This window comes from Onychomys torridus, chromosome X (genome assembly GCF_903995425.1).
Source record: "Onychomys torridus chromosome X, mOncTor1.1, whole genome shotgun sequence".
Taxonomy (NCBI): domain Eukaryota; kingdom Metazoa; phylum Chordata; class Mammalia; order Rodentia; family Cricetidae; genus Onychomys; species Onychomys torridus.
This window is the reverse complement of record NC_050466.1, coordinates 63,687,017-63,712,689: the sequence shown is the minus strand read 5'-3', so window position 1 is coordinate 63,712,689 and position 25,673 is coordinate 63,687,017. Positions and strand designations below refer to the sequence as shown.

The following is a 25,673-nucleotide window of genomic DNA, read 5'->3' as shown; positions in this document are numbered from 1 at the left end:
GTCAGACATTTTATTCCACAGAGCAAACAAGGCTACACCACATACTTCTGCTAGATTGCCCCTTTAACCCACACATTCCTCTTAAGCATTTTGATTGCTGCCTGGTGCTTCTGAAGATTTGTTTAATTCAGAAGAGCATCTAGGCTTGGCCCTCTCTTTGCAGCATCCTTAGCCCTTTCAGAGGGCTACCCCTTCCAGCTCATAGCATAGGGGTGTCATGAGGTGAACTAGGTCAGCCTGACCACCAGCACTCCTTTCAAAAGCCATCTTTGAGTCCCACAGGAGAGGGACCTGTGATGGGTCTCAACTTGATCCATTTTTTTTTCCAAGACAGGGTTTCTCTGTGTATCCCTGACTGTCCTAGAACTCCCTCTGTAGACCAGGCTGGCCTCGAAATCATAGAGATCTGCCTGTCTCTGCCTCCAAGTGCTGGGATTAAAAGCGCACCATCACCACCTGGCTCAGCTTGGTCTTTTAAAGAACTTTTAACTGTTTCTACCTACAGATCTTACTGTTAATGGGTCACATTAGAAGCCAGGTACTCACTCCATCTGTGCAGCCCTGACAGGGCAGTCCTTGCTTTGTGATTAGTTTGTTGTTGTTGTTTTGTTTTGTTTTGAGGCTGACTGGTTTTACTTTATTTGGGGGGGGGGGGCTCAGATTTCATGCATTCACTGTACTCAATCATTTCCACCCCTGATTTTGGAAAAGGGTCACAGTGCCTACTTGCCATGTTGGATTTGCAGATAGACCCAGAATTCCTCTCCAGGTATTTTGGTCACTTCTCTCCTATGTAGCTGAAGTTTTCCTCGTCCTACCTGGCCCATAGTCAGGACGAATCTCTTTCATCTGCCAGTCCTATAGCCAAGTAAACACACAGAGACTTATATTACTTATAAACTGTATGGCTGTGGCAGGCTTCTTGTTATCTAGTTTTTATACCTTAAATTAACCCATTTCTATTAATCTATACCTTGCCACATGGCTTGTGGCTTACCAGTATCTTTACATGTTGCTTGTGATGGCGGCGGCTGGCAGCGTCTGCTGACTCAGCCTTCTACTTCCCAGAATTCTCCTGTCTCCTTATCCCACCTACACTATACTTCCTGCCTGGCTACAGGCCAATCAGCATTTTATTTATCAATCAATCAGCACAACACATTCACAGCATCCCTAGCACTCCTATTGATAGATATATCCAGCCTGATGCATTAAATGCTGCTTGTAGAGACCCTCCTCATCCTCCACAGTAGAAATCTAGGGGCACACCTCATAGATTCAAAGTAGTCTAACACAGCAAACTGACTTCTGTCATAACTTTTGCTACATCACAGAAGCCATTAAGCTATAGATGTATGTAGAAGCAAGCAGGGAAGAAGTGTCACTCAGCTCTCAGACTATATGTAGCATTTATTTGGCTTGAGGAACTTCTGCCTTCTACCTACTGGTTGTAGGTTCATAGGTTGGCAGAGATTGACTCTGGGTTTCATTTTGCATATACATATCTGAAGGGATGCATGGCCTGAGGATGAAATGGGTTTGTGCATGAAACATGGCATTGGTGGAGTAGTAGCAAATGGGCTTAAAACAGGCATCCTCTTGGCAGCTGTGCCATGTGAACCTCATACCTGGGATTATAAATCTTAACAAAGCAGCTAATCTGTTCTATCCTTATGGATTCTGGAGATTCAGATGCTAATCACTGCTCATTTTCCATTGGTGACTCAGTTGCCACAGGTGTTTATTTGAGCTCTAAAAATGAGCCCCTATTTTTAATTTGCACAAATTTTCTACAACCATCAAATGGTGTATGGGGTGAGATTTCCTTCTTGCCACCATGTCTTATGATGTTGCATCATTGCAGAGAAAATGTTTGCAGCCCTACAGGCTTGGAGTTTTCCCATTTAAGCCATATAGAACGAAAGAAGGGAGTTTGGACTGCCAACCTGGCTCCTAGATTCCTGTTCTCAAATTTTGCAACTTCATTAATGGCACACGAAAATAAAATTCCACAGCCTCTCATCATGGGAGAATAACCTTATGAAGCTGACGACTCAAGTAATTCATCCCCTCCCCGCTTTTCTCTCTCTGGAAAACAAAGCTAGCAAAGTTGTTTGTTAATCTGTTAACCATTTGTTGAACACTCAGCCACAAGCCAGGGATGATGGTAGGCCTGGGAAAACAGATCAAAGCCACTGCTTCTTCCTGTGATGATGGATGAGGCAGATAAATCAACATGGAATGTCAATACATGGTAGTGAATGCTGAGATGGGAGTCACGTGTAAGTAGAAGAGCAGACAACTCAGGCCTTGGGGTACAAGTCATGGTGTTGAGCCTCCACAACACAGGAATTAGCTAAGCAGATAATTTCAGGACCTTTCTATATTTCTCCCTAATGGCAGTATGTGGAATGGCAGAGGACTTGGATTCCAGGCTAGATGTTCTAGCAGCTTCAATGATAAGTAGGGGATATGCAGACAGGATGGCTTCTGGAGATACTGGGAAATGATGATGTGTCCAGATTTAAACCGTAGCAGACTTCCATTCCCAAGTGTGGAGCAACCAGCAATAGTGAATAAACAGAGCCCATTTATGAGCTCCTGCACATCTCTGTTACTGACAGCTGGCCTATCTCCAACTTTTGACTATTTTTCCTCTGTGTTTTCCAGTGGATATGCTTTTGGTCACCTGTGGTCACTGGGACCATTCCTCTTATCCATGGAAAAATGAGGCTACATGTTCTAATTGAGCTAAATAGGGCATGACTGAAGTTTATGGAAAATGGGCAGTTCCTGGTGCCATGAAAAGACTTAGCCCTTTCCAAGCTGACTCCATTGTGTCCAACATGAATCACCCCCATATGTCTGCAGAGGGTTCCTCTTCCAGTTGTCACAAAAGCCAAGAACCTCTCATCCTCATGAAGCTGAAAAAAAAAAAAAAGAACTCAGTCATAGCCAGCTTAATCATTTTGGACTAGCTTATGGGCATTAAAACCTTTTTCATTAGGAAGAAAAATTTCCCAGCCAGGCTGAGAAAGCACATATCAAGTTTCAGCTTGATTCACTTCAAAACCGCCATGAAAATTGGGACATTTTCTTCACACCACAATGAGTTAGTCATGGAAATTCTTCCTTAATCACAGCTACCATGGCCACAGTCATGAGGAGCATGCCCTGGGCCACTGAAATTTTACATGACAATATTGAAGAGTGTGTCTCCTTCCCTGTCAGAAAGCAGAAGTATGTGGCAGTTCTCAGTCTGTGGAAACATAGCAAGATAACCTGATGTTCTTCTTGCAGCAAGTAACCTCATCCTTGGAGTAGCTTTCTTCATGATAATTTAGTTTGGTTAGTGTTTAAAAGAATGTTCTTTTAAAAGCTAAAACTGTTGAAAATTAGACTTGGCTGAAATGTTCATTAAAAGGCTAAAAGTGGCTGCCATGAGGGACTCTGACCCTCCTCTTACTGATGAGTGACAGAAATGAGGCAGACTTCTTGGCCATCTGTCGTGGAGATGCTTGCTGAGTGTGGCCAGACTCCAACATGCCTAGGTCTTTTTAGTACAAACCTCAGCCAAAGAGCTAAGTGAGCCAGCCAAGCACTTTCTCTGTTGCCATGGCACAGAATGCTGCCTTCTGCCCTGCAGCTGCCAGGTTGTGTCTCACTAAGAGCCACCTTTAGAAGCTATACTGCTAGAGTAGAGTTTTCCTTCAGATAGTTCATTTGCTCCCTCTTACCTCTCCAGACTATCAAGCATGTGTTTCCTAGGAATGAGGTAGACTTTGAGGATAAGGCCTTGCCTTCCTGTGTCTCACAGCCCAAATATAGTCAATAAGCACCATGCTTGCAAGTCATCCTAAGAATGTAACTCATTAGAGCCTGTTACATGAACTTTTCCCTGGGGAAGACATGAACAAATATGTCCTTCCCCAGATAGGTCACCAAAGACAGACCAAGATATGATTCTGCCAGTCCAACTTGGGACCAGTGAGTTTACTGGGCTTACACAGAATGGGTGAGGGGTTACTTATAGGAGCATAAGCAACCCCATGGCAGCCATACCACCAAAATATCTCACCCTCTATAGCTGTATAAATGGAGCCCCTCCTCAATTAATCTTCTACCCTCTACATACTCTAGAGCAGTGGTTCTCAGCCTTCCTAATGCTGCAGCCCTTTAATACAGTTCCTCATGTGGTGACCCCCAACCATAAAATTATTTTTGTTGCTACCTTATAACTATAATTTTGCTGCTTTTATGAATCCTAAATACCTGACATTTCCAATGGTCTTAGGCAACCCCTGTGAAAGGGTCCTTCTACCCCCAGAGTGTCAAACCCCACAGGTTGAGAAGTGCTGCCCTAGCACCTCCCAAGGGCCATGGAAGCACATGTGGTTAGGGCCAAATTACACACAGTGGCCTGGGAGGTAGGTGGAGGAATAGTTGGAATCTCAGGCGAGGGTCTATTGACCCTCTTCACCACCTCCAGCATTGCTGTCAGGCTGGCACTCCTTCACCGGGTGCTGGAGGACCACTTTACTGATGAGATTTACTCCCAACAGCTTGTCTTGGCAAGCTATGTACTCCCAGGGAATCCCCTGGAACAGCCTAGCACTGGAGGTAGAAACAGGAGGCTCAGTTGGCCGGCCAGCCTGTCCGAGTTTGTGATCTCCAGGTTTAGTGAGAGATCCTGTCTCAAGAAATACGGTGGGGAGTGATTAAGTCAACCAACATCAACCTCTGGCCTCTACATGTATATGTGCCCCCCAACTCTCTCTCTCTTTTCCTCTCTCTGCCCACTTCTCTCCTCTCCTCTCCTCTCCCTCTCCCTCTCCCTCTCCCTCTCCCTCTCCCTCTCCCTCTCCCTCTCCCTCTCCCTCTCCCTCTCCTCTCCACCCCACCCCAAAAATTGTCTACAGGAGCCAGCTCTGGCTATCCAGCAGAGAACTAGAGTCAATTGGCCTTTAGTTATTCTTTGATCATTTCACCCTGCTCATGTTTTGCCTCTAGAGCTTGTTTGAGTTTCCTGGACAGGGTGATGATATACATCAGGCGGCTGGGTCCTGGAAGCTCCCTGCCAAGGCCCTTGGCAATGGCTTGTTCCTTGGAACTTTCAACAGCCTTCTCTTCCACTCCCTCCCCTTGCTGTCTGCCCAGCTTCTGCTCCTCTGCATTGTCTCCTTGTTCCTCTCCCTGAGGCTTCCTGTGCCCTCCCCAGCCAGCCCCCCCCCCCAGCAGCAAACCACCCTAGCTGAGGCCCCATTCCCCACCCCAGCCCCAACGGCCCAGCATCCACTTGGCTAACCTGCTGAAAGCATTGTGTGTAGAGTGCATGCCAGGAGTGTTTTATGTGACACTTTTCTATGATAGCAACATATAGGAGGGGATGATTTGAAGAGGAATTATCCAACAATAGGGAATAGACTAAATGATAAATTGCAGTACCACCAAAGATTATATAAATTATGAGGAATTTTGAGAGACATAACATTCAAGGTTAAGTAAAATAAGCAGAGTACAATATGATATATAACATGAGTTATAATGTCTTATTTTCAAAAAGCCTGGAGGAAAATATACTGAAATGCTAACAGCAGTTGTCTCGATGTGGTGAGATTATCACTGACTTTCTCTTTTTTTTTTCTTTCTTGTTTACAATTTCACATAAAAATATGCGTGAAACATGTATTACTTTTTATCTGGAGAAAAACTGATTTTAAAACAATGAAATGATAATGTTAATGCCACATAATGGCTTTTTTCACATCAATCCAACTGTGTAATGGGGAATTTCTATTTCAGACAACACATGCTTGGTAGAGTTAAGTCATGGGGTAGAACCCAGAGAGGAACCTGTTGCAAAAATCAGATTATTTAAAGGGAAGGCTCCTGAGAGGGGCCAGCCCAGCTAGCCAGCTCTGGACAAGTACATCCCAGCAGTGTGGATCTGTGCCCTCCCCAGCCCAGGATCTTTCTGGTTCCCTGATGAATCATCTGGAGAAGTAAGACCCTTTTATGAGCCATTCTCAAGTTCTTGATCCTGATTGGCTCCTGACTGGCCTCAGAGCTCCACTGTGTGATACTTGAAGGTGTTGCCCCCATCACAGCAATAATGGTTAACAGTTCCTTCCCATTGCTCATTCCTCTGAGCCTCTCATTTTCATCACACTTTGTTTGTAAATCCCTGAAGTCTATAGAACAGGGTAACCCCATGGACAGTGGCACAGTAAAGGCAGAGACCTTTCTCTTGAGACATGACATACATGCCTTTCTGTTCATCTAATTGTCAATCACTAGGATAGAAGCTCTTCGAGGGTGGGACTCATCCCTGTACATTTGCTGGTGTCATCTTAGCAGTTCTTATCCTGTGTACAGAGTAGTTATCCAATAACAGTGGTGTTCAAGGTGATGGTACATGTCAGGAATCCCAGTGCTGCAGAAGCTTAAGCAGGAATATTGTGAGTTTGGGGGCCAGAACTACTTCTTCTTCTTCTTCTTCTTCTTCTTCTTATTATTATTATTATTATTATTATTATTATTATTATTATTATTGTTTTGTTTTTCGAGACAGGGTTTCTCTGTGTAGCTTTGCACCTTTCCTGGAACTCACTTGGTAGCCCAGGCTGGCCTCGAACTCACAGAGATCTGCCTGGCTCTGCCTCCCGAGTGCTGGGATTACAGGCGTGCGCCACCACCACCCAGCCAGAACTTATTTTTTTTAATGGTATATTTAAGATATTTAATTATGGAATGAATGAATGGGTGGACAGATAGACGACTGCTGGAGATAATGTCACCATGGAATGATGATCCTGGAAATAGAATAGAGCCAGGATCAGTGCATTATCTGAGCCTGGTTCCTTTGCCTAGGAGTTTAGTCTAACAGGTTGACCCCTGGTGGCCTGACTGTGGCACAAGTAGATGAGGTAGCTCTGACGTCTTGTCTTTTAGAATCAACAGGAACCAGCATTCACATATCCATCGCTGGTCTACCTCGTGATAACTGTCTTTTGTGCTGCAACTTCAAGAATATTCTGTCTACTAAAAGGGTTAGATTTGTGAAAGGGAGGAAAGCCCTCCTTTCATCCTTGTTCTGTAGCTTTTGAAATATTTGTGAATGTAACTGCCAAAGGGAAAAAGGCAAGAGCTGCTTCTCTTTCACTTGCTAGCATGCTAAGCTTGCTGAGCTGAGAAGAAATGGTTATTACGTTCTGTTTGAGTCCTTTATTGAATGACCCAAGGGTATCAATGGCCTTTGTAAAAGAGAAACCATAATCTAGATTGACAGGGTGCTTATTAAGGGAAAGAGGTGCTTATAACATACAATAAGGGCCCTTTCTCCTCCTTATTTTTGTTCTTAAAAGACCTGTTTCATTTTGTTTTAGACCTAGAAGGTTTTGACTCGGTGGTATCATCTACTGAAAAACTCAGTCACCCAACCACAAGCAGACCAAAAGCTACGGGGAGGCGGCCTCCATCTCAGTCGCTCACATCTGTAAGTGTCTCTTTATTCTCTACAGCTGAAAAGCAAAAAGGACTGGAGATTCTGGCTCAGGGCTCTTCTGCAAGCAGATGATGGGAGACACCCCATAAGAGAGAAAGGGAGAAGGAGGCCACCAGATATACTGCCAACTAAAAATACTTGGGAGAATCTTTTTGAACTGAGCAGTATTTCTTTCTGTTTGTGCTTTGTGTCTCTGCCAGCAAGATGGCCCTCCCTGTTTCCCACTTTCCTTCTGTCTCTTTCTAGACCAGTTCTTGTTTGAACCTGAAATGAAATTGGTAAGCAAAACAGAGAAAAAGAAACTGAGCCTAGTTCAGTCTATTAAGAAGACAAAGCTTAATCAATAAAGATCTATCATGATGCATTTGGAGACAGTGACCAGTATCTTCCCAAACCCTGTCATTTGGAGCAGCCTCCAAAGAAACCCATACAGACCTCCAAGAGGTTGTATTTAACCTTATAAAGTACACGGTCTATAGAAGAGAACACTCAGTGATAACCCATGGGTGTTTGCTTTTGTTTGGGTGGTTTGAAATAACTTTTTATTTACAAACCTGCTATGTTCCTTGTTGTGCCAAATCTGAGCAACGTGACGTATGAGGAAGAAAGTAGGTTTTCTATGGTCCTGCCACAAGAGCAAAGAACTGCTATAACCTCTTGCTGTGTATAGCCTTTGAGTTTTCAAAACTTTTATTTTTTTGTTCAAAACTGGGATCATGTAATATACATTGTTTTTGATTTTGCTTCCACCCCCAAACTTAAACTGCACACCCTTCTCTCCAGTCATTACCAATTCTTCCAGAATGACATATTTACTGACTGCCTACTAGTCTACAGTGTGAGTATATGAGAATTTATCGAGTGAGTGTACTATTTATTATTGGATTTTGATGATGATGCCAAGTCTTTGTTGTAAGTCATAGTGACATGAATGTTTTTAGGTTTGAGTTTTCTGACTGTGGGGCACTGGGTGTTGTCTTGCTGTTGCTAAAAGTTGCAGACTTCCCCCACCCACGAGGTCATTTCCCCTCCACGTGCAGTGTATTTGTGTTCATCCGTTCTGCCTACTGAGTATCAGTCTCTCACATCGCCGTGTCCTCTGCAGTTCGAAGGCCTTATAACCTCCTCCCAGATACACCAAGGAATTTAAGCATTTGCAGGTTTCTCAGGATACTTCTCTTTTCACCTCATCACTAATGTCACCTGTGTTCTCACCATTTAGAGAAAATAAAGAACGCCACTTCCTTTGAGCCTTTTCTCTCATGGCTACTGAGTCTGGAATTGTGGCTTGAATTGTCCTATTTTTCTTCCTTATGTGAACCACACCTAACTTTGTATTGATACATTTTTTGAGATAAAGACTTGAAGAAGTGGCTTCCTTTACACTCTTTCAGAATTCTGTCTGTGGCAACCTGCCTTCTTTCCTTTCTCCTATCCACACTCTATCCACCCCAACATGCACAAATACACCCAGCCTATCTGATTGCTTCTTGGCATGTTTGCATAACTATCTTTCAAGTACCACTTCTGTCTTCTCTTTAAATCCTTCATCATTTTTGTTTTCCTTCTAAGTTTTCATAACCCTTTAAGGTAGAAAGAGCCTTGTGTCTTTCCAGAATTAAATATTAAGTGGTTTAAATTATTCCCCCTTAGTTCAAACATCCCATGTTGAGAAGTTTTGGAGACCAAGTAATGGTAGCTCATCTTCACCCTGCTTTTAGGCTACACTGTTGTTTATTTCCTTGGTCAACATATATTCAGCAACATCTATTTCCTGTGGACAGGACACTGTGTCAGGTGCCAAGGAGACAGAGTGTAATGAGAAATACACAGTCACTGCCTTTAAGAAGCTTACTTGGTGACTCAACATCTGACATCTTATAGAAAATGATTTTATTTGGTCCTAAAACAGAATACCTTGGTGCTTTAATGATGTATAGTGAGCAGATTCTCGTCCTTCATTCTTATCCGTCCCCCATTTGGATGTACACACAATTCTTGTTCACTCTTAAAATTAGAACCTGTGAGGTTTTCATAACAAATGGGATTAGTGGATAAGGACATATTCCTCAAAGGCCAGTGGAGGAATAATTGAAGAAACACTAGTTATGGTTCCCTGGCCTGGGGCAGTTTCTTTCTAATTGGAGCTCTTTGTGTTTATAAACCCCAAAGAACAAGCTCATGCAATATGAGTTGTGTAGAAGGAGGCTTTTTAAATGAAATCTTGGAAAGATCCGTGTATTGCATGGTGGTTGAGTGGGTAAGCCTAGATTAATAAGAAAGCTTGGTGTAGAGGGAGCATATTTTAGGTAATTGGATTTTCAGATTAAGTCAAGATTAACAAATAAGACCTTTTGAAGCAAAACCTTGGTTTAAAAATACCCCCAAATATTTTAAGTTTCTGCTTTGGTAAACAGGATAAAAGGAAGAAAAAAGTGTTTGTGAGCATAATTTTTCCATTTTTTTCAAATGGTAATTCTAAAAGAACCATTTATCTACCCCAGGGTAGATAGCAAAGGAGTGAAAAATGAATTTGAATTTGAGTTTGCTCCAACATATTTCTAGAAGACTCTTCATTTAAAAAAATCCTTGCAGCAGGGACTCTTGATTTCATTTGTTTGTTTCTGAACTTGAGACATTCTAGCTAAGGAATTCCTTGTGACCAAGAGAGTTCTGGTGACTTGCTCCCCATTCATCCAGCTTTTGGATGTTTACAGTGATTTCACAGTGAGGCAGAAAGGACAGGGATGTCGAACCATATTTTACCCATTGGTGCTACCTTTCTGTAAATATGCCTTAGCAAAAGCATCCAGAATGTGTGTTTACTATCCATAGTAATGAGGGCAGAGGTTAGTAGCAGATAACAAAGAAGAGGTGAGCTTGTGCTAGTGGGCAGGGCTATGCTCTGAGGCTGTGTAAATGCTCATTACTCTTGGTCCCTTGCCTCTAGAAAGGGCTTCTTCTCAGATGTAGCCTTTAAGGCCCTTCAATGTGCAGCAGATGTAGTAATTCTAGAGACAAGGAATAAGGTTTAGAGGGGGATGAAGGAGAGGAGGATACAAGGCACTTTCCTATTGACTGTGGATCATTTCCTCCCACACTGCCAGCCCCAAAAGGGCTGGGACCACATACTGCATGTTGTCATTGAGCCCGCAATACCAGCTCTGTGTAAGGCACACAGTGACAAAAGTTTGGAGAACAGAGAGACTCGGAAAGGCTGTGCAACAGATGCTTACATGGTTGAAGTGATTGATGGGCATCAGGGGCAGTCCCAGCTTAGCTTCTTGGGGATTGGTCTAAGTCCTGCTGCTAGGGAGCCATACGGTTATCTGTTGTAAGAAGATAACAGCATACTTTCTGCTTCACAGGGCTATAGAGACAGATCAAATAGAAGTGCTGTGTGCTTTGAGAAGCAAACAGCATCACATTAACAGCTGTGTCAGCTAAGGTATGATTCTGATGAAGGCATTTTCTTTTGGCTTTATCCAGTCCTCCCTTTCAAGCCCCGATATCTTTGACTCCCCAAGTCCCGAAGAAGATAAAGAGGAACACATTTCGCTTGCGCACAGAGGACTAGACGTGTCAAGGAAGACTTCCAAGACTGTTACCATATCCCAAGTGAGTGAGTGGCCAGGGTGAAGTGCCCCTGCCCTTCCATGCATGTACTGACAGTGGGTTCGAAACCAAGCAAGACAGATAAACAGACAATGGGGATGGATGTTTGTCATTCTTTAGTGGCAGTGATTAAGTACTGTAGTCATCAGAATCCCTTAGACGTGTTGTAGAGCCTCTGAGTGTTTGTTTTACAGTTTCTCTTGTAGTCTGCACTCTTCATACTGTCACGGGTACATTTGCAAAACAGCTTTCAGACAGCTCTGCCACCTGATCAGCTTTAAAAGTCGTGGAATAGCTAGACAGACTACATGAAATGATGTGCTCTCGGGTTGGGGATTTAGCTCAATGGTAGAGCACTTGCCTAGCAAGTGCAAGACCCTGGGTTTGGTCCTCAGCTCTGGAAAAAGAAAATGCTGTGCTCTCTGCTCTCAGATCTTGTTTTTTATATTCAAAACTGGCAAAAAAATATTATTGCAAGATTTTTTTTTTTTTTTTTTTAGTTTTTTACTTATATGGTCTCTTGAAGAAAAGTTGACTTGGAATCATGGTCTATAGTCAGTTTATAGTCTGAAGTATTTTAATTTCACTCCATGCCCAGAGAATGGTAGAGCTGATTTAAGTTATTTATTTATGAGAAACAAAGAAAATATTGTTGTGGTGGTGAACACCCATACTCCCACCTGCTGGGGAGGTGCGGTAGGAGGAATTACTTGATATCAGGAGCTTGAGACCAGCCTGGATAACATAGTGAACACTCCCCATCTCAAGAAAGAGAGAGATATGCACAGAGGGATTGGAGAGGCAGAGACAGAGACCAAGGGAGGGAAGCGGGTGGGGATCAGAACTGTGACTCAGTGGAAAAGCGCTTGCCTAGCGTGTGCAGGGCCCTGGCTGAGATTCCCACCATGAAAAGGACATCCTTTAGCTATTGAATGCAGCTTTGAAGAGGAAACATCCTATACACACTCAGATCTTCCTAGAAATAAAGACTTTAAAATTCCATCTTCTTGTACTAAGAAAACCATCAAGTAGGATTGTTTTCTTGGAACATTAGCAGCATTTTAATGTCTAGAAGCACAAAACAGCAGTCATTTGAAGCAGGCATTAGCACGAAGAAATCGAGGGTTGGAATGGATTTTCCTCCTCATAGATTTAAGAGTTTGCATTACAGATTTCCTTGAAAATCTGATAGAGTAAGCAAAACATGATCCTATAAAACAGATCAATTTTAATTATCCACAGAGCCAAATCATTCTTCCTTTTCAGAGGATTCTATTTACTGAAATTGGATTTAAACCAGGTTTTTTGTTGTTGTTTAGTTTTCTGGTGTCCATAGGCCTAACTTCAGTTTCCTGGTCTCTGGCATCCCAGGGATGTCTCTATAGCGACACCTACTGGTGAACAGTGCCTTTTCATGTTTCTGCTCTGCACAGCTGCTCTATCCCACTATCCTCTTTCAGTTCCGGGAGTTGTCAGGTTGTGTATTTCACTCCTTCAGGAAATTCCACTTGAACTAATTTGATCAAGGAGTGTGGTGACCTAGACAATATGAGGAACTAAAAACATACTTGTTAGCTGCAGTGGGCTGCTCTGAGAACCCATCAGACAGAAACAGCAAAAGAACTATTGATCTTAGAACTGTCTAGAGGCCAGTGTTATGGGCACTGGTGGGTCTTGAGAGAGAGGTAAGAGAGGATGGGAACTGGAAAAAGGCATGAGGCCTGGGATATATAATGTAATCAGCAAATAAAACAAGTGAAGAGCACAGATCTTCAGACTCCATCAGCCATAGACATGGTGTTGGGCTCAGGATCCAACTGGTAAAGGGGGAGTTGAATTCCAGTTCTGCTGATGACTAGATCCAATAGGGAATTTTCCCTATAGGCCTCTGTTTCCTGCTTGGTACAATGTGTGTGCAAGCTGATCACTGTTTACATTGTAGAGCTGACGTCCAGGGTGCAACCAGAGTTTTTTAAATGTCAGTTCCTCTTGCCTCGTACTATGACTCCTCCTAACAACAAAGCCCGGGCTGGCGGAGCACTCTCCTGGCAGCAGAGAGTGTTTTTCCTCAATGGTAACTTGGCAGAGAAAAGGCGAACAGAGAGACTGGGAACGATGGCCCATCTGTTTTTGGCACGCTCTGCCCAGTCTCTGCCTCAAGCACAGCCTGAATCCAGACTCTACCTCCTTGCCGCCGTGCCAGCTGAACCCCTCCTTGGCGCTTTCCCTGGGATGGCCGGCTGAGCGCCTGCTGCTGGAGGAAAGCCCATGGTTGCTGCGCCAAGCGTCACCCCCAGCCTCGGCTTCCACCCTATCACTCACCCTCTCTGCTCCCAAAGTCCTATCCCACTACATGGCCTCCTGCACACCTGCCTACCTGCTCACTTGCCCTTGCTAGTGTTTCCCCTCTGGGCCTGCCAGGTACTTGTTCCCCCTCTCACGCGAGACTCACACAGAGCCTGTATGTTCCTATCTGCCACGGGCCACCTCTCCATCGGGCCTTTCCCATCTCTCCATCCTCCTCCTGTCCATCCATAGGCTTCTCCCCTAACATCTCATGCAGCTCAGGGTCTCACTCTTCTATAAAAGCAAATAAAACTTTCCTTTTAGTCGATCTCCCCATGAAGCTTCTGCCTGAGTTCACACCCCATTTCCTCCATCTTCCTTCCTCAGCCAAGTTTGTGGAAAGGATCTCTTTTAGTCAGCCATATCGCTCAGTGCCCATTCATAAACTAGTCTCTCACCATTTGGTCTCTGTTTCCATACTTGTAACCCCAAGTGGGTTCCGTTTTCCTCTCAACCCCCTTGATACACTTATCCAACCTTTATTTTCCTCTAAGCCAAGCCCTGCCACCTCTCTCACTACTTCATCCCAATTATCAAGAGCCCTCTCTTCCTTCTCTTCTTGCCTCGTTGATTTGGAATTCCCCAGCCTCCACCACTGGGCATCTTCTCATCTCTCTTATCTGCACACTCATGACTTCCGCTTCCTTTGGCCCAGCTTATTATTTCAGTTGCTTGCTCTGACCACTAGCATACCCTGTCAGTTATCCGGCAGGTTCCTAAAATTCAAAACCTAAAATGATTATCTGGGCCTTCCTTCATGAAAGGTACCACCTCTGCCTGTTCCTTCCCTCCCTCCCTATGACCCTGTTTTCTTTCTTTACCCTCTACAGTCTATCTAGGTACTCATCTTCCTGACAATGGTAACCTGATCGATGAGGGCGGAGACTCTATTGGTCTTACTTAGTCCCCACTCCAGTATCAGGAGTGATGCCTGATGGCCTTTCTTAGCTGTGCCTGCTTTATCCAAATCTCAAGACAGTCGTTACTCTAGGTCACCACCTAAGTCAGATACTTACTGTTTCTAGCTTGCATGGTGTCAGAGTCTCAACAGTTGTGTCTAGTTCCAGACTCAGCACTGACGAGCAGAGTACGCAGCCATTTGAACCATCCCCTTCTCTCTCTGCCGACAGCATGACTTTGTCCTGTTCCCTTTGTCTGAGCCATGATTCCCACTCTGTGTTTTGCTTCCTGGTCTCTAGGACCTTCCCTCTTCCTACGACTTCTTTCTCAACAGTCTCTGACAAGATGAACTATTAGCCGCTTGCTCCTTCCTGGAATGTGGCTGCTTTGATGTGTTTCTGGGGGCTTCCTGTGCTTCTTCCCTCTCATGCTGCAGTGTACTGCTTTGTCTGTCTGCCAGTGCCCCAGTAAGCTCTAAGCTCCTAGGGGTCAGGAAAATGCCTTGCTTATTTCGGGATTTGTGGAGCCTGACAAGCCATTTTGTTCTTCTCATTGTGTATGAAACCAATCTAAGACCATCTTGTCTAGAAAGAAGATGGAATATAAAATACATACAGGGAACCCTTGGCATTGGTCTGTCTGTACCCAGTTGGCCATGGATGGCTTGTGAGTGAAGGAATAAATGAGTAGAGTATGTGAAGACAGGTGTGGGGTTGGGTAGTGAAGGTTGGTTTGACTTGCCAGGAAAGGGAGGCAACCCCTGCATGGATCCCAGCCTCTGAAGCCTCTCCACCTTCCCTTTTCACAGGTGTCAGACAACAAGACATCCCTGCCACCCAAGCCAGGGACCATGGCAGCTGGCAGCAGTGGGTCAGCCTCTCTGTCCTCAGTGGCCTCCTCCTCCATGCCATCGTCTTTGGGAACAGCTGGACACAGAGCCAACTCTCCATCTTTGTTCAGCACAGAAGGAAAAGCAAAGATGGAGCCTGCGGGCAGCAGCCAGGCTGCTGTTGAGGAGCTTAGGACACAAGTCCGCGAACTGAGGAGCATCATTGAAAGCATGAAGGAGCAGCAGAAGTGAGTGCCAGGGACCCTTCCCAGCTGCTTCCAGGGGCCTCTCTACTGGCTAGCCAGGGCCTAGTTCTGAAGGCTTGGATCTTACTCTGCCCAGAGGGTGGCCTAGGCCTTCACATTAATAGTGGCAGCAGAGCTGGAAGTGGGTATGGACTGCAAGAGGCCTAATTTATACTTAAACTATGCTATTGTTTTTTTAAATCCAGCCTACTGTGTGACAAAGCGCACAGGTTGGCTACATGCTGTATGGGAATGAGTCAGTTGCAAGGATGAATAGTCTCAGCAGACTGCTAAAAAGAAAATGAAATTCACTAGAAAGTATATTATTTCAATGTTAATCAGCCTTTTAAAAACCTTTCAAATTACATTTATTTGTGTGTGTGTGTGTGTACATGCATGTGTGTGTGTGTACAGTGTATAGTAGCTTTCAGGAGTTGGTTCTCTCCTTCCACAATGTTGGGTTTCAGAGATTGCAACAAGCTCCTTTACCTTCCTAGCCATCTTACCAGTTTTTCATCAGTATTTCAGAATTTTGAGAAAATCAACTTTTAAAAAGGGAAGGTTCAGGGCTAGAAAGATAGCTCAGAGGTTATGATCACTTGCTGCTCTTACAGAGGACCAGGGATTCAGTTCCCAGCACCCACATAGCATCTCACAACTGTCTGTAACTCCAATATCAAAGGATCTAATGCCCTCTTCTGGCTTCTGTGGGCATCAAGCATGTATATAGTACACATATATGCATGCGTACAAACACTCCTACACACAATATAAAAGCAAATTAAAGGGGGGATATTTTGATTCATGGTTTCAGTTCATAGAAATTGAGCTTTTGTGCTGAGGAAGCATATCATGGCAGGGAGCATGTGATGGGAGAAACTCCCTCACTTCATAGCAGCCAGGAAGCAAAAGAGAGACAGCAAGGACAGGAGCCCCAATATTCCATATATATTCCCAATAAGCTAGATGTCTTCTACTAGACTCCTAAAAGTCAACAACCTCCTAGTAGTACCACAGGCTGGAGGTCAGGCCTTTAACCTGTGGATCTTTGGGGGGTGGGGGTGGAGACATTCAAGAGCCAAACAATAGCAGCACATATACAGACTCTTTTGATTTCATTTTGTGTGTGTTGCGTGAGCCGGCATTGTGCATTTGCGTACAGGACCCACAGAGGAATCAGAGGTATCTGATTCCCTACAACTGGAGGTACAGGTGGCTTTAAGCTATCCAACATGGGTACTGGAATCTGAACTCACATCCTCTGGAAGAGCAATATACACTCCTAACCTGTGAGCTGTCTCTCCAGCACCATCTGTACCACTATCGTTTCCTCTAGAGTTAGGGGGGAATATAGCTTCTTAATTTAAATGACAGGTAAAACAGCTGGCTCGCATCAAGGGGCTATAATATATGAAGAAGATAAAGGGAATCTTTAAACCCAAGATTTTTCTGTCAGGAAGTTGTCCTCTTCATGAGACTCAGGAGCCTTTCCTCATCCATGCTCACATACATCCTTGCACATCTCTTATCCTCAGGGAGCACTTGAATGGGAAGAAAAGCCTATGAACAAAACTAAAATACCCTACACCAGAATTGTATGGGATTCTGGGTTTACTGGGAGAAAGCTGGTAAAGGATTAGGGTAGGCAGCACTTAAAGAAACCGAGGCTCACAGACTACTAATTTAGAGCTCAATTAGCGTTTTCTGGAAGGAATATTCCTTGAGATACTTCTCAGGCAAGCAGTTCATGAGCATTTTGAAAAATGACCTAGACTTACCAGGAGCAGAGAACCTTGGCAGAGGGAACAGTATGCAGCTTCATAGGCAACTGAAACAGCCTGGTGGGTCATTGAATCCCTAGGCACCTGGCCACCTTGGTGCAGAAGGTGCTTGGGGGTGAGGATGTGAGGTATGGCCCAAATCCTGCAACCTGCGGGAGAAGGTTCTGGGGCAGCATTCCTGGGAGAAGGTGTAAATGATTCATAAGACATTGTCCATTAATCCAACATCCTCAAATTGTACAAATATTAAAAATGTCCCTCAAGTAGGCAAGAAGTGGAGATCAAAACCAAAGGTGACATGGCAGCCATCATGTGGCTCAGCTCTGCTGGATCCTTGTCAAGCAGCTGTGCTGGCTTTATGACTTCTGCCATTCCATTCAGATATGGCTGCGCCAATGAGGGTTCCAAGGAACTAACTTGGAGCAATGTGGGTCTAAGCAGGTTCTGTTCCATTCAGGCTAGACAATGAATAAAATTGGGCCTCTTCAAATCACTTTCTGATAAATATTCATCAGGTAAATATACAGAAGTGGTTAGATGACATTGGAAAGAGTTTCCTTGGGCCATCCAGGCTCCCCCAAATTCCTTAAGTTCCTGGTTCCTGTATGGCTCTAGAAACTGTAGGTTTGGGTATCCAAAGGATATCTATATCCAGGGAACACTTGTCCTTTGCCAAGACAATGAATCCATGGTTCCAGGAGATCCAGCCTTCTGAACAGGGCCTTATTAGGACCTGACTTACGTGGATCCAGGGCTTTGGAACTTTATATTCAATGTGGGCGCAGGGGGTAGCGGGGGGAGGCTGTGCCTGGAAGCTACCCACAACTCTGATACCCTGACCTTATCTCTGAGTCCACAGGTAGCTGTAATTGGCCATAATACTCCTTCCCCAGACAAGATCTTATTTAACCAGTAACTCGGGATGTCAATTCCTCCTTCAAAGACCTATCAGTGAGTCCCCCCCCCCAACCAATCTTCCACCTTCTCCCCTGGTGTCACTTTCCCTGGGGCATTCAATTCATGTCTGTCTCAACTATACCCAAATGTGCTCGGCTTTTGGAGGCAGGCTCACCTCCCTACTCCATCTTGAATTTCCCCCAACTGTCCCATTTCCCTTTCTCTTTGTAGACAGATGCCCATTTTCACTAGTTCAAGACTTGGTGGCTTTCTTAACACCATCTTCTCCAAATGACTTCCTCTTTCTAGATCATGGTCCACTTAAGGCCATGCCTGTCAAGTTTTCCTGGGGTTGGACTGCTGGTTTAGGGCTTGTCATCTGCTTTCCTTAGCCCTAAGTGGTATCCATACAGATATTGATGTGCAATGTGTGTTTAACTATACTAATGAATCCTAACGAACTAGAGTGTTGACCGCAGTGCTAGGGTGTAGTCTCAAGTATGGGGGACAATCACAGTGTTCATCTGGAGTTGAACAAAGGTACCGTCAATATGTTTGCTGTGATGTTTCTGAAGTCTTGTTTTTCCATTTCACAAATATACACGTTTACTACCTCAAAACAAAGGGAATGTAGATCTTAGACCAGTCCAAAGAGCAGAGTCCCAGGTTTGCAGAATGAATAGCTTCATTCAACTTTATTATTTCAAGTTGGAAAAGGCATTAGGGTGTAGGTCCTATGTTTGCCCTCTTTCAGACTTCATTTCTATATTGTTAATTCATATATTTAAGGTCCAATTAATATATCTTAAGGTAAAGTCAATCTGTAGGATTTTGTGAGAATTAGTAAAAACATACCTGTAGTGATATTTGCTCTGCCCATGACCTTAGGCTATACAGCCCAAAGGAAGTGGTGCTTCTTGCATGTGACTTTTTTTTAAAGATTTATTTATTTATTATGTATACAGTGTTCTGCCTGCGTGTATGCCTGCAGGCCAGAAGAGGGCGCCAGATCTTATTACAAATGGTTGTGAGCTGCCATGTGGTTGCTGGGAATTGAACTTAGGACCTCTAGAAGAGCAGTCAGTGCTCTTAACCTCTGGGCCATCTCTCTAGGCCTCCCTTTCCTTTTAAGAAGTCACATGTGGGGCTAGAGGGATGGCTCAGTGGTTAAGGGTACTGGCTGTTCTTCCAAAGGACCTGGGTTCAATTCCCAGCACTCATACGACAGCTCACAGCTGTCTTATAACTCCAGTTCCAGGGGACTTGACACTCATGGCAAAACACCAATGCACATAAAATAAATTTTTTTGTTTTTGTTTTTGTTTTTGTTTTAAAAAAAAAAGAAAGAAAGAAAGAAAGAAAGAAAGAAAGAAAAGGGAGAGGGGTCAGGAGTCCTGCTTCCTGCTTCCTGCTTCCTGGGGTGATCCGACTGCCAGGTCCGGTCAGCAGTTAAGAGTACTGAGTACTGAGCAGTTAAGAGTACTGAGCAGTTAAGAGTACAGAGGACCCGGGTTCAATTTCCACACCGTCAGGTAGCAGATCATGCCAGGGTAAAAAAAAAAAAAACAGTAAGAACATGTGACCCTTCTCCCTTTCCTTTTAAGAGGTCACTTACTATGGTAAGAAGCACCACCTCCTTTGGGCCTTATATAGCCCAAGGTCATGGGCAGAGCAAATACCACTATACCACTACACATCCCAGTGACCTATTATTAAGATAAATTCTGTAGAAAATTGAAGTATATATGGAGGGGTAAAAATATCTGCAATGAGTCTAGGGAGATGGCTCAGTAAGAAAGTGCATACCACACAAACTTGAAGACCTGAGTTCAGATCTTAAGCATCCATGTACAAAAGACTTGCACATACACATGGGCATGAAAAACCATGAACAAAGCCAGGTGGCCGTGGCGCATACCTTTAATCCCAGCACTCGGGAGGCAGAGGCAGGTGGATCTCTGTGAGTTCGAGGCTAGCCTGGGCTAAAGAGAGAGTTCCAGGAAAGGCTCCAAAACTACACAGAGAAACACTGTCTCAAAAAAAAAATGAACAAAAAATGTCTACAATGAAAATTATTTTGTATATACCCAGTAGTTATAAAAGAGAAGTTAGAGGAAAGATGACAGACTATGAACCTGGGTACTGGAGTCTAGTTATTGGGAAAATCAGGCCACTGCTCTGTACCTTAGTTTCCCCATCTTCTCCTATTGGGAGAAATTTAGCCTAAGGGATCACTAAGGTCATCTCCAGACATGTCATTTGAAGGCCCCTTACTAAATAACAGCAAACCTTTCTGTCTAAAAGAAATCTTAAGAAGTGACAACACAAAGAAGTATGTTTGGAGGTGGTGAGATGGTTCAGCGGGTAAAGGGGCTGGCCACATGTCTTAGTTGCTGTGATAATGACCATGGCAAAATCTAACTTAGGAGGACAGGTTTATTTGGCTTATAGGTTATGATCTATCATCACAGGAAGTCAAGGCAGGAACCTTGGAGTCAGGAACTAAGGCAGAAAGCACAGTGGAATGTTGCTGAAGGACTTGCTCCCATGACTTGCTCATCATGCTTTCTTATACAACCCAGGAGCCACGTGACCAGGGGTAGCACCATGTACAGTGGACTGGGCTTTCCCATATCAATCATTAATCAAAAACACTCCACAGACTTGCCTAGAGGCCAATCTAGTGGAGGCATTTTCTCAGTTGAAGTTCTTTCTTTGTAGATGACCCTGGCTTGGGTCAAGCTTACAAAAACTTAACCAGCACATCACCAACAATGCAAGTCAGGGATGACTTGACTTCAATCTCGGGAACCCACATAAAGGTGGAAAGAGAGACCCAGCTCCACAAAAGTTGTTCTCCAACCTCCACACAATGTAGAATGCACAGTCCTGGCCCATTGGGTAAATACACACACACACACACACACACACACACACACACACACACACACACACACAAACACACACACACACACACACACACACACACAGGGGTGGGGATTAAAAAGAAGAAGTTACGTTTGGTGCATGATTTCTTCATAAAAAGGTCAGATGGATTTCATAGTGATAATAGATTCTCTTATCTCTCATTGGGAAACTCTTGGCTTAGATTTCATTCCATTGGCATTTGCTTTTCAGACGTGAGATTAAGCAATTACTGTCAGAGCTGGATGAAGAAAAGAAAATCCGTCTTCGGTTGCAGGTGAGTCCCTCAGCACTCTGCTGTCCATGAGGCCTGGCCTCAGTTGGGAATGGAGGCAAACTCAGGGCTGCTGGTTGAAAAGAAATGATTGCTGCTGGGCATGGTGGCTCATGCGTTTTAATTCCAGCACTGGGGAAGTTGAAGAAGGAGGATCACAGGTTCCAGACAAGCCTGGGCTATAGTGTGATCATGTGCAGTCTGAGCTACCAAGTGAGATCCTGTCTGAAAAGAGTGGGGAACACAGAAAAAAGAAATGATTGCTGCCATGAGAATGTCTCAGAATTGCATAGTCTTATATTCTGTCCTTACCTGAGCTCCAAAAGCTCTTGGGGAGGGAAAAGATGAATCAGCATACTCCTAGTTGGGCTTCTAGTTTGGAGTTTATTTTAAACATATCCTCTGTCAAAAATTCCCTCCAGTTTATAGGATGATGATATAGGATGCCTCATCATATTAAGTACCAGAGGACATAGCATACATGAGGCTCTGTTGTTAGCTGGCTTCCATCATGTGGTTCCTCCAGTTTATAGGATGATGATATAGGATGCCTCATCATATTAAGTACCAGAGGACATGGCACACAGGAGGCTCTGTTGTTAGCTGGCTTCCATCATGTGGTCCCTCCAGGAACCACACACATCTCCACAATGGTGTTTCATTTCAACTCTATACTTCTCCCCAGTGGCCTTGTTAGTCTTTCCATGGCATCTGAGCTCTGTCCCCCTCTAGCCACTGATCCAACTCTGTTCTGACAAGTGCTGGAGATCTTGTGGGGGAATCATTCCAAATGACCAAAGACTGACTTTTACTGTTCACTCAGTTTGGGCTCATGATGCTTAGAAAATGACAGGAATTGTTCACCATCCTGTTGGGGGTGCTTACAGCTACCCTTTGGGGTCACCCTCAGATGGTCTTGATTGCCTGCTCTGCCCTCTGGCCAGGAGTCTAGAGTCACTGCTGCCTCTGATAAATGTTGGAGCTTAGGAAGCTAGGAATGACTAGGCATACTTTTTGTCGGGGTCTGCACATGGGTGCCTGTCTTTAGGTTTATATTGTTTCTGACATTGTTGTCATTCAGATGTCACTTTACCAGTTTCATCCCTACAATTGTCAGCTTGAGTCTTTTCTTTGCATGGATGAGGATAATTGTTTACAGCTTCTCTAAATGCAGCCTTTTCATGATGCCTGTGTTTGCTGCTTCCCCCACCCTTTATAGATGGAAGTGAATGACATAAAGAAAGCTCTTCAATCAAAATGAATACTTGATGATTGAGATGTTACATTATTCACCCTGAGTCCAAGACTCAAATTTTCTGCCCCAGCCAAAATCATCTTGTGCCAAAAGATTAAAGGTTTGCCTCACCACGTCCCTGTTTGAATGATTAGCACAGAAGTCTTGATAGCACAACACAAATCCCATCCAAGAGGAGACTCTCTCCCACGGTGTCGTCCTGGATCTGGCAGTGCTTGTGATTTATAGCCAATTGTGCTAAAGGCTTTTCTACCTTTGAGATCTCCTGCGAAATGAAAACTCAGGCAGTTTAGTCCATAGTAGTACTATTTTGATGATATTTTCCATTAATAAGATGTAATTTCAGATTATTCGTTTACAGGCTTTATAATTTTTTGATTTTTTTTAAATCGTGTTTTGTCACAGACACCCCTAGTGTTTGTGCTAACCTAGTCAAAAGCAAGTGTCTTGCTCACTTGCTGCAGGCGGGACGAACACCACCTAGCTTTGTAGTCCCCTTTAGGATTCTATTACATATGCAATTTGAGGTCCAACCCTTCCCTTTCCCTGCCAGCCAACCCCCACCACTCTGAGAGAAATTTTAGCTTATATATGATGGTATATTTACAAAAAGAGAAAGAGAAAATCTGGTATTTGCAATGATCTGTGCCTTCTTTCTACCACCCTCTTGATTGGAGCTTTTGTGATGCAGCTACCATGATTCCAAATTAAAAAAAAAAAAAAAAAAAAAAAAAAATCAGCCACTTATCCTTGTCCACTAGAGGCCGCTGTCTTCGAAGCTTCTCTCACCATTAGCCAAAGGTCCTAAGAGGAGACAGCTGCCAAGTCTGGCCTGCTCTTTGGTACCAGCTGTGACTTTTCAGTTTCTCCTACTTGGAGGTGGTTCATGAAACTAGAAATGTCATTCCAGCTTGATTGTTTTATCATCAGCCAAGTTAAACCCCTGCTTCCTGCCTTTTACACCTATTGCGTGAACAGAATATGCATTATTAAAGCAAAAATAAATAAAAATAAAATGCAAATGAAAACAGGGGGGGAGTTGGATTATTTCCTGCACTGGGTTATGTGTGTGCGTGTGTTATTGTTTAAACTGTATTCACAGTGTCATTTGCCTTGCGCACTTGTAACCCCCTCCCGAGATCCAGGAGAATGGGAGGAGGGTCTTGTGGAAATGTAGCTATTGGATCTTTCCTGCACTTATGGAATTGCTTTTTTCTTTCTCAATGAAACTGACGTTTGCTTGTCTGCTTTATCTTTATAGTACATGAACAGTTCAGCCTTAGACTATGTAACTGTTTTCTCATCCCTAGCTGAAAATGAGGGGGGGGGGGCATCCTGTACTGCAAGATTGTTGATGGGATAGAGGTGAAGGGGGTGGTCCCTTAATGGTCCCCAAATATGTTTGATGTGTTTCTAAACTGCTGCTTTGTCTATTTCCTGCATTTTACAGTGAAACTACTAAACATGAATAGGTTTTTCACTACCACAAAGAATGAGCATTGACGACACCGAAGGAATGATGGGAAAACCTCACATTAGTCATCATTGAAAATAGAACAAATAAATGTCTCTTCCTTTTTCTTCCTGTCTCCCTCCCTATGCCTTGTTCTCACTTGCATACTTGTCCTCTCTGCTCGAGGCTATCCCTCCCCTCCATGTATTTACAGAGTCCTAATGCCCTAGCCTTCATGGGTGGGGACACAGTTAAGGGAAGGGAATGTGTAAAGAAATCATTCTTCATTCCCATGTGTGAATATATTTGCCTTTTGAGCAGCCATGGTCTCAGTCTGCTTGGGGCCAAGAGCAAAAGGTTTCTCTAAGCAGTGTAGCTCATTCCTGTCCCCCTTCACTGTGCTAAGCCTTTCTGCATTACACTTGAAGCCTTCAGAGATTTCCTGCCACCTATCACAATAGTGAGGACTAGATTCTTGATGTCCAAATTCCTCATTTGTTAGAAAATCCCTAATTGATGATATAGGATGTTTATGCAGAGGAAGATCATTAACAATGAAACTGAGAGATTGGAGCATCCTCAGTGGGTGCTGGTGACACGGACTGTAGAAGGCTGTCTTCCCCTAAGAGAGTCATTGGATTGCTTGGGGGGGGGGGGAGAGGGGGGGGGAGTGATTATAGGGAAATGAGCTGGTATATCTAGCTTCTTCATTACCATCCCTTGGGCTAACCAGCAAGAAGATTGCGCATCACAGAACTGGATGAGACACTGCCCAAACAGCCACCATCTTTACTCTTGACCAAATGGACCCATCAAGAATATTGAAAAGCTCGGAATGATCACTTTTTTGAAACTTAAAATTCCTTTGCATTCAGCATGGACTCAGCCAGGCATCTATGGAGATTATTTTTTTGCTTCATTTTCTAAAGTTGTATTTAGAAAAGTCTTACGTATTGTGCTTTGTAAAAGAAGATGATTAAAATGAAACTTTGTGAAAATATTTTTGTTCAAAGTTGTCATGGTCCAAGAGGAATGATGTCTTGGAAAACAAACCCCTTTTCCCTATTTTACACAATTTGATTACTCTGACAGAAATGTCCTTAGAAGACATGAAGTAATCCATTAAAATCTGTGCCTGTGAATTCCATTTTTTAAATTGTTAGATTTTTACATTCCTATCGAAGCATAAAATGCTAGTTAGGTATAGATTCTTTTTTAGTGTAAAAACCATTAAATTATCATTATTGGAATAACTGTGTAAAGCCATTTTTATTTGTACACAACCCTCAAGGCAGCACATTCAAGTGCATGATCCATTTTTCTCCAATAAGAACATCCTGTATCTATCATCACATTTGTCTGTGGTTAGTAATGGTGTGGTTTTATTTCCTTTCACAAGAAGTTCCTTTATGGTACGACTGCAGGGTGTATAATTTATTGCTCATAGTTGCCATGGTTTGTATAAAAATAATCCATAGGTTCCATAAAGACTTTTGTATCCTAACCTGAGGTCATCACAGTCATTTTTTTTTTTTTGCATCAGATTAGGTTTTAGTCCTTTAGTTATTTTTGTACAAACTAATGTCAAGATGTTTCTGCACTAAGAGGGCTTGATGAAAAGCATTTCCTTTTGGTACTGTGGAAATGAG

At 43.6% G+C, this 25,673-nt stretch overlaps 1 protein-coding gene across 8 annotated transcripts in view; it reads left to right on the top strand.

Moving 5' to 3' along the window:
* Sh3kbp1 (SH3 domain containing kinase binding protein 1) overlaps positions 1 to 25,373 on the top strand; it is a 333,950-nt gene extending 308,577 nt beyond the window's left edge. For 5 of the 8 annotated variants that reach the window (XM_036174396.1, XM_036174394.1, XM_036174393.1 and 2 more), the window contains 5 exons: positions 7,386 to 7,495; positions 10,994 to 11,122; positions 15,174 to 15,442; positions 21,256 to 21,319; positions 22,536 to 25,373. In XM_036174396.1, coding sequence (XP_036030289.1) covers positions 7,386 to 7,495; positions 10,994 to 11,122; positions 15,174 to 15,442; positions 21,256 to 21,319; positions 22,536 to 22,577 — 614 coding nt within the window. In that variant the 3' untranslated portion in view covers positions 22,578 to 25,373. The remainder of the gene's footprint in view (positions 1 to 7,385; positions 7,496 to 10,993; positions 11,123 to 15,173; positions 15,443 to 21,255; positions 21,320 to 22,535) is intronic. The other 3 variants (XM_036174398.1, XM_036174397.1, XM_036174395.1) reach the window with 1 other exon arrangement.
* Positions 25,374 to 25,673: the final 300 nt, after the last annotated feature.